At 43.7% G+C, this 9,658-nt stretch overlaps 1 protein-coding gene across 1 annotated transcript; it reads right to left on the bottom strand.

Annotated features, from left to right (window-relative positions):
* Window positions 1–1,450: 1,450 nt before the first annotated feature.
* On the bottom strand, window positions 1,451–2,611 carry LOC109159655 (uncharacterized mitochondrial protein AtMg00810-like). Its single transcript, XM_019307734.1, has one exon. The coding sequence runs from the start codon at window positions 2,609–2,611 to the stop codon at window positions 1,451–1,453; it is 1,161 nt and encodes a 386-aa protein (XP_019163279.1).
* Window positions 2,612–9,658: the final 7,047 nt, after the last annotated feature.

Below are 9,658 nucleotides of genomic sequence, written 5' to 3'. Positions count from 1 at the left end.
GGACTTTCGACAAGATATTCAGGGCAACTAAATGCCCCGAAGGACACCAAGTAAGAATGACCACCTTCTACTTCAGACACGAGGCCGACACCTGGTGGGCTCACGAAGGACCCACCTGCGAACAAGACCCCGGATTCAACTGGGAAACCCTAAAAACACGGCTACGAGAACAATTCTATCCCAACCATCTAAGAGCCACCATATACGAAGAATTCCTCCACCTAAGACAAGGTGCAACCTCGATCACGGAATACTACCAACAATTCCACCGACTGGCTCGCCTCATCCCCGAGCTAGTACCCACCGAGAGGACTAGGATTGGAAGGTTCATAACAGGCCTTGACCCCGAATATCAAAAAGCCCTGGCCACACAAAAGCCAGGAACCCTCGGGGAGGCCTATGCCAAGGCGTCCCAACTACAACAAGTGCCAAACCAACCCCGGGAAACACGCCTGGGGTACAAAAGAAAATCACATAAACTCCACCCGCGGCCCTAAAAACCCCAGGGCCGCCTCACCACGCCAAGTCATGGCGACAACCATTCAAGGAAGAATCCTTACTCTAAGCAAAGCCAAAATTGGGGATAGCAACATAGTCTCCGGAACATTCCAACTACACGCCACCCCCGCCACGGTATTGTTTGACTCAGGGGCTACCAACTCGTTTATAGCAACCGAGTTTGCCACTCAGCTCGGCCTCAACGCCAGCACCAAGGTCCGACTTCAGGTCAAGGTGGCCTCAGGCGAAAACCTAGAATGCGACCGCATGTACGAAAATATAGTGATCACCATACAAGGGGTGGAATTTCCCAGCAACTTAATCCGATTCAAACTGGATGGGGTACAGGTGATCTTGGGCATGGATTGGCTAGGGAAATACCAAGCACAAATCCTATGCGGAGAACAAAAAGTGGTCCTACGGGGGCCAGGCGGTAAGATGGTGTCATACCGTGGGACCCACCGGGAGGCCGGGATCAGAGTGGTGAACATGATAAAAATGAAGAAATACCTAAACAAGGGAAGCGAGGCCTTCCTATGTTCGGTCAAGGACCTCAGCACCAAAACCCCCGAAACACAAACCATTCCAGTGGTAAACAAATTTACCGACGTCTTCCCGGACGAAATCCGCGGGGCACCCCCAGCCAGAGAAGTCGAGTTCACCATAGATCTCGTACCGGGCGCTGCCCCGATTTCTAAACCACCCTACCGGTTAGCACCAAAAGAAATGAAGGAACTGAAGACGCAACTGCAGGAATTGCTAGACAAGGGCTACATCCGATGAGAGTGGAACAGTTTCAATCAATTCATAACAGAACGGGAGAATACAAATATAGACTTAAGAGAGAGAGCTAACAACTAGGCTAAAGACTAGATCTCCCAGTAAGTCAATAACAGCAATATTATAAACTATACAATAAAAGATATATAAAATATATGTCTAACACTCCCCCTCAAGCACAAGGTGAGTGAGACACCACATTGAGCTTGTCACGCAACGCTCCAAACCGAGCTGCTGGTAGCGGTTTGGTGAAGATATCCGCTAGCTGATCTTTGGTAGAAACGAAGTGAACCTGAAGCTGTCCTGCAGAGACTTTGTCCCGAACAAAGTGATAGTCGACCTCAACGTGCTTCGTACGAGCGTGAAAGACTGGATTGGCGCAGAGATATGTGGCTCCAAGATTGTCGCACCATAACGTCGGAGCCGTCAATGAGCCTAGACCAAGCTCATTAAGCAATGAAACAACCCAAGTAACCTCTGCACACGCATCTGCCAATCCCTTGTACTCAGCCTCAATGGACGATCGTGCAACTGTACGTTGCTTTCGGGACACCCAGGATATCAGATTCGACCCCAAGAATACGGCATAGCCACTAGTAGACTTCCTGTCAACTGGGCACCCAGCCCAGTCGGAATCATAGTACACATGAATGTCGGCGGACGCAGACGCAGAAATCTGCAACCCGTAGTCCAAAGTACCACGAACATAATGTAACACACGTTTAAGGAGCCCCCAATGTTCTTCTGTGGGTGAATGCATGAACTGACACAGACGGTTCACCGAATAGGATAGATCCGGGCGTGTGATGGTGAGATACTGCAGCGCACCGGCAAGACGTCGATAAAGAGTCGGGTTGTCAAACGACTCCGTGGACTGACTAACTGGCTGAGAAACAGAAGCGGGAGTTGCAAGCGTTTTACACTCGGTCATACCAGCCCGTTGTAGGATGTCACGCATATAGCGGCGCTGAGAAAGAACTAGTCCTCCGGGAACACTTAAGGTTTCAATGCCTAGGAAGAACGTGGGAGTTCCAAGATCACGAATCTTGAACGTTGCCGCTAATTTACCGAGTAACGTGTGAACTAGGGATGGTGCATTCCCAAGCATAATGATATCATCCACGTATACGAGCAAAAAGACTCTTGAGTCCCCTGCAGAGTAATGGAAAAGGGATACATCCGTCTTCGAGGCAACAAACCCCGTGATAAGCAAGAAATCATGCAAACGCTTGAACCAGGCCCTCGGGGCTTGCTTCAACCCATAGAGGGACCGCTGTAAGTGACACACATAATCGGGCCGATCTGGGTCTTCATAACCCGGCGGCTGTCGCATATAGACCTTCTCGGCTAGATGCCCATTCAAGAAGGCGTTATGGACATCTAACTGACGTAGCGTCCACCGTCGAGATACTGCAAAAGATAAAAGTATCCTGACTGTAGTGGGCTTGACCACCGGACTAAACGTCTCGAAAAAGTCTTACCCGGCCACCTGATTAAAGCCCTTGGCTACTAGCCGGGCTTTATAGCGCTCTATTGAACCATCGGCCTTCCGCTTTGTGCGGAAAACCCACTTGCAACCCACAATGTTCATGTCTGGAGAGGCCGGAACTAATTGCCAAGTACTGTTATGCAATAGTGCATTAAACTCCTGGTCCATAGCATCCCGCCATTGCGGATGTCCAACCGCCTGTGAGTAGCAGGTCGGATCATCAGTTGATGCAACGAGGGCATGTAACTGTTCCCCGGACCCCTGAGTCATGCGCCGGAGCCGCATAGTGTGTGACCGGTCTTGTAGGACCTGAACCCGCCTTCCCCGTTTCCTCGGTTGTGCCTTCGGTGGCTGCGGTGCAGCCACTGGCGGTGGAGGTAGGACGGGAGGGACCGGGCTAGGTTGATGGGCCACAGGACAGGAGGCCCATGGCACTTCTGATGTAGACGCCTTGGAGCTTATTGCCATGGAATTAACTGCAAAAGGGAAAACAGTCTTGTCAAAACGAACATGACGACAGGTATAGGTTTTCCCAGTGTTTAGGTCTATGCAGCGGTAACCCCTAAAGGACGGTGGGTAACCTAAGAAGACGCATGGACTCGAGCGAAACTCAATTTTGTGACGGTTATAAGGCCGGAGATAAGGAAAGCAAAGGCACCCAAATACTCGTAAGTATGTATAGTTGGGTGGTTGCTTATATAGGCGATAAAACGGTGTATCAAACTGTAGTGAGGATGACAGTAATCTGTTAATTAAGAAGGTTGCAGTTTCAAAGGCATGATCGCAATAGCGTTGTGGAACAGATGCCTGGGCCATTAGAGCCAGACCAGTCTCGACAATGTGTCGATTTCGACGCTCAACACGGCCATTTTGCTCGTGTGTATACGCACAAGACTGTCTGTGTACAATTCCCAAGGTAGTGAACAATTTGTGTAATTTTTGGTATTCCCCCCCCAGATCGGACTGAATGGACTTGATAGAACGTGAAAACGTACGTTCTACCATCGCCCTAAACACATCAAAGACTTTATATATATCGGTTTTCAATCGTAGAGGATAAAACCAACAATAGCGGGTATTATCATCTACGAACAGTACAAAATAGCGCGTGCCATCCGCAGAAAGAATAGGTGCGGGGCCCCAGATATCAATGTAAATTAAATCTAAAACACCATGACTAGAACTATGAACCCTATCTAATGGAAATCGGGATGATTTCCCAAGTTGACATGAAGTACATAATTTTGGCATGATATTATTTGTGGGTACAATCGGGCAATCCCGTAAGACACGACTCAAGGCTTGATTATGTGTTCCAGCCACGCCTCATAGGCCGGATTAGGAGTCACAGACGCCGTGTCTATCGCAGCTTCGCCGGTAGAAGTGTGGATCACCGGTGACGGGCACGGACGGGAGCCGTCGATGAACCCGAGCAAACGCTGCCCACGGAGGAACGGGATGATTGGGGTACGCCAGTATAGGTAATTTCTGTGGGTTAATTTGAGTGACACAAAATGGTGTGCACTCGGTAAGGAATTCGGGGGATTAGGGGAGGAAACGGAGGTGGTGGTGATGGTTCTCTCTGAACTCTGCGACATGGTCAAAAAGAGAGGAGGAGAGAATAAGATTCTAGGATTCCTATTGGCTAACTGATACCAGATGAGAGTGGAACAGTTTCAATCAATTCATAACAGAACGGGAGAATACAAATATAGACATAAGAGAGAGAGCTAACAACTAGGCTAAAGACTAGATCTCTCAGTAAGTCAATAACAGCATTATTATAAACTATACAATAAAAGATATATAAAATATATGTCTAACACATCCGTCCTAGCACCTCCCCATGGGGAGCGCCAGTGTTGTTTGTTAAAAAGAAGGATGGGAGCATGCGCCTATGCATCGACTACATGGAACTTAACCAAGTCACAATAAAGAATAATGTTGGTCCCAAAAGAGGTAGGGTGAAAGTCTAGAGCGGGGGGGGGGGGGGGGGGGGGGTGAATAGACTTTCAAACTTTTTTGCACAGCACAACAATTGCTAAGACAGAGATAAACCAAAACTCTTAACTAGATTGTTAGAGTATGATGCACAGCGGAAATAAATAAACATAAAGTGTGTGTGAGATTGTGTGAGCAGTATATCTTCGTGAGAGCGAATATGTAAAGAGCAGTATGTAAAGAAAGCAGTAAAGAACACAAGACAATTATAGTGGTCCGCGAGGTGGTGTAATCCTCCTACTCCACTTGCTCTTTTCTCTAAGAGCCAATTCACTATATCTACCACTCCTTGGTTCCAAGATACAATGAATTTCCATGATCTAGTGCTTTGATCACAAAGCCCGCACTAATCACGCCAAGTGACACCACACTGCTGCTTCGGGTTTCACGTCGCCGCGCTACTATCCCAGGATTTCACGACTCCGCGTTACTTTCCCCCCGTCTTCCACACTCCGGTAGAAACGTATCCGTGATCTGGTGCTTTGATCACCAAGCCCACACCATTCACGCCCAGTGCCTCCGACACTGCTGCTTCGGATCTCACAGCTCCGTGTGACAATCTAGGATTTCACAGCTCCGTGTTACTTTCCTCCCTTCTCTTGTTTTGCTCCAAAACAAGTGTTGTCTTGCTTCCAACTTCTGAGACTCTGTAGATGATCTTCAATGATGCGCAGGTCTCTTTGATGAAGATAAACACTCTGGAATGATTTCTCTTAACAGCTCTGGGTGTTTTCTCTTTTTGAATATATCAAGTAAAGCACTTGATATTTTGCTCTCCTTTGTTCTGTTTAAGAACTCTCAGAATATTTCTGTTTTGAAGCTCTCTGAGTTCTTTTTCTTTTCTCACTTCTCACTTGAAGATTTTTTTTGATATGCTCTTATACCAAATGAGATTTTTTGCTCTATGCTCTTTTAAGCTTAATTGCTCTATTCGATCCCTTGATGGATTCGAATTTTCTGCTCTCTTGTTCGTGAGTTCCCCATCTTCAAGTCTTCATATCTTCATCATTTTATAGCTGGTAATGAGAATCTGTCCGTTGGAAAGAGACGCTCTCATTTTTGAAATCTTGTGTCTTTTGTCAGAGATCTTATCTTATCTTCTGCAAAAATGTCAGAAAGAGATAAGCTAGCCGTTCATGGAGTTTCATCTCCATGTAAATGAGCTCCCAAACTTCATCTGATATTCCTCTGGTTTAACGTTGAGTAGACATATCTGGGTCTCAGTTTTGGTGTAGAATGGCTTCTCTGATCAGCTCTGAAGTGGTCCTTGTATCTTTGGGATTCAAAAATAATCTTTATTTTAATCCCATACTAGTTAGACTAGTATTTTCCTTGTGAGAATATTTTTCACTGTAAGTTCTGCTTCATCTTCTTCATTCTCACGTCTGGGTGTTCTCAGACTTCAAACTGGCTTTGAACTTCCACCCAATTTGAATTTCTCCTTTGTAATTGACACCCAATTTCAATTGGCTTGTAATTGGCACCCAATTTGAATTTCTCCTTCGAATTTCTCCATTGTAATTGGCTCCCAGTTGACTTTGACTTGCAATTGGCTCCCAATTGACTTTGACTTGCAATTGGCTCCCAACTGCTCCTGGTGCTTTCAATTGCTTCCCAATTTGAATTTGACTTTGAGATTGGCTCCCAGACTTCTCCTTCTCTGAAACTGGCTCCCAATTTCAATTGCTTCGAACTAGCTCCCAAGAGAAACTGGCTCCCAATTTCAATTGCTTCGAACTAGCTCCCAATTTCAATTTCTATGAAATCGGCTCCCAAGTGCAATTGCTTCCCAATTTCTAGCGCCCAACTCCATCAGATTAATTTAATATGACTTCTCAAATTTTACCTTGTAAAATTGTTAATGATGAGTTTCGAACTTGAGCCATTTCGAATAATATATCAAGCATCATCCACTTCGTCCGTACAGCTTTTGATTAAATCTCCAATCACATTTGATGTACTTCTTTCTTTCCATAGATGCTTGATCTCTAAGTCAATTTCATGCATTCTTCCAAAATTAATTTTCTTCACGAAAATTCTTCTGGGATATCTTCTTTGAGTAGTAGCGACGTGAATATTGTATCATTCATCTTCTTCTTCAATTTGTCATTTTCTCCAGATAAATTCTTGATTTTCGGCTTTATATCTTCTTCTTCTATTTTCATCCATTTTCCTCTGTTTTTCTCTTTTCATAATTAAATAATTTCCCGATCACGGTCTAAGACTCTACTAGACCTATAAATAAAATTGGGGGATCTACAAATACAAATTTGGCATATCAAAACCATTACACTTTATTCCTAACAATTTCCCCCCTTTTGATAATGCCAAAACCTATACTCAGTCATTGGCTTTAAGTCTTTGAAAAATAATGTTTTTGCTCAATTTTATTTGACAAAGCCAAGAAGAGTTTAACAAATGGTTTTCTAGACACAATCAAAAGAAACTTGTGAATTAAATTTTTAGACAAGCTCCTAAACGCATCTTGAATTATTTTTATTTTGATCATCATCAATTTTTAATTTTATCGTGCGTTTGACATATTTCTTGTCTTTTAATTCACGAAAGTCTAATTACATTAAACAAATAAAATTAAAGACTCAAAATAGACCATGGGAAATTATTATTGATATATTTCGAATTTATAGAGAAAAACGCAACAGAGGTTCGAAAATAGAGAATATCAGCTTAAGAGAATTTTCAGATTACCTTCTGGGTTTCTTCACACCAAAGTCTTTCTTAAAAATTTCTTTGACATGTTCTCTGAGCTTGAAGAAATCATCTTTGAACTTTGCATTCTGAAATTTCTTTGTAAGTTGTCCGACCATGTAATGTCCAAAAGCTTCTTTGATATTGTTGCCCGGAAGAACTCCGTTTTCCCACCATAAGACACATTCTTCGAAGCTTCTTTCTTCTCCAAGATTCATGCCCATATTTCCGGTGAAATCTCTTAGTTCATACCAGATCTCGGTTCTTTTCCTTTTGCCTTCTTCTTCTTTATTCTTTTCCGAGATCCATTGGGCTTGATCGGCTACAGGCCATTTCTTGATCATGCTTGGTAAATTTTCCTTAGTCCATATTGTTGTCTGAGTGGCGGTACCCTTAGAGCATTCGAACCAGCCACGCTGTTCAGCAACCTTTGATGTACTCGTACCAAGACTAGGATTCGCGAACTGAGCAAAACCAATCTGAGATGGTCCTTGTGAGGATTGTCCGCGGCTTCGGCCTCTACCTTGAGTAGACATTACTGGCTGTTGTTGAGGAATAAATTCTTGTTGTTGCAAAGCCAAGTGACTGAGAATTTCTTCCCCCATTTTGGCGTTATCAACAAAAAATGCAAGGGTCTTAAAATCTCGGTCTTGGTTTGCCTTCACAGTTTCAACACTATTGGGTGTTTCAATGGAAACGGTTTGCACGTTATCAAGCTTATTTGTTGTAACTGCGAGTTCAGCTTCAAGTTTGTTGATTCGGCTTTCTTGATCTTGAATCGCCTTGATTTGTCGCAAGTGACGTTCGTTGTGAATCTTTTCAGCTGCTTCACGCTCCTTCTTCATGAGCTGAATGACTTCAAGTAAGCCTTTCGTCGCTTCTCCTTTCAAGATTCTTTCTGCTTTGTCAATTTGAGTCTTCAAAGAATTTTGATGCTCCATTAATTCTTTCAGATTGACTCGGGTATCCGTGTGTTGTTGTTCTAGCATTTGGTTTTGTTCAACCAATTTTTCTCCAATAGTTTGACAATCAACATCACTGAATTTGGCCACTTTTGCAAATAAGGATGAAAATATGTCATCTTCTTGTTCATCCATCTGCACAAAATTTTGAGGGGATCCGAACGGACTTCAACTCGGATCTGTGAGAACAACTGTATCAATAAGTTGCATCCCTTCTTCTTCAGGTGATTCGGCTTCTTGATTGAGATCACCAATTTCTTCTTCTAAGACCTCTGTTCTCGTGTAGTTCTCTGTAAATAAATCTTCATTTTCTAGAACAGGGTCCATGGTAGGCATGGTAGACTCGGTATGGTGTACTGGCAATACACTGGATAAATCCTCTGTGATTTGCAGTCTATTCTCAGTAGCAACTTCTACTGCAACTTCCACTGGTATATCTCTTCTTCTTTCTTCTGACACTTGTTTTTCATTGGCTCTCACAAGTTGTTCATTGCACTCCAGATTCACATTAATTGGTGTGGGGGTCAAATCAGATATCAATAAAGAAGCATCATGGACTTTCACAGGTATGTCCATATGATTTTCAGTGCTTATGATTGGTACATCAATGAGTGCCGTCCCTTCAGTTCTTTCATCAAAAATTTCATTATCCACAAGAGTTGTAGAGCTAACTGAAGTGATATTTCATTCTGTCTCTCTTGTTCGGCTAAACGATATTGAGCCGTACTGCCTCCTTTTATTGGTGCTTTTCCTTTTTGTCTGGCTGCCTTTTCGTGTAGCTTCATGTGATACACTTGATTTAAATCCATGTTGAGTGCATCTAGCATCACGTTTGTTCCAAACCATTCCAAGGAAAAATCTTCACTCCGTATCAAATCCGGGGTGATTTTTGACATGAAAGAATGATATCTTTCAAGTTTCCATTCTCTCCAAGTTTGCACCATTATTAATTCTTTCAACAGCTCCGGATCATCTTGAATGAGCGCTGAGTCAAAAACTAAAGGTCCTGCACTTCCTTCGGCTGCAGATTGACTTGAGAGTCTTCTTTGTAGATCATTCAAAATTTGCACATCAACTCCTGCAAATTCCATTCTTGTAGTATCATCAACTCCTTCGGCCAACACGTTTGGTTCGGCATATTTGATCGGAACAACTGCCATAGCCGTACTGATGGCTTCTTGATCTCTTCCTGATCTATTGCTTGATCCCATTTGATTGC

The sequence above is a fragment of the Ipomoea nil genome, unplaced genomic scaffold, assembly GCF_001879475.1.
Source record: "Ipomoea nil cultivar Tokyo-kokei standard unplaced genomic scaffold, Asagao_1.1 scaffold2843, whole genome shotgun sequence".
NCBI lineage: Eukaryota > Viridiplantae > Streptophyta > Magnoliopsida > Solanales > Convolvulaceae > Ipomoea > Ipomoea nil.
Note: the sequence above shows the minus strand (reverse complement) of the source record. Positions and strands in the feature narration are given on the sequence as shown.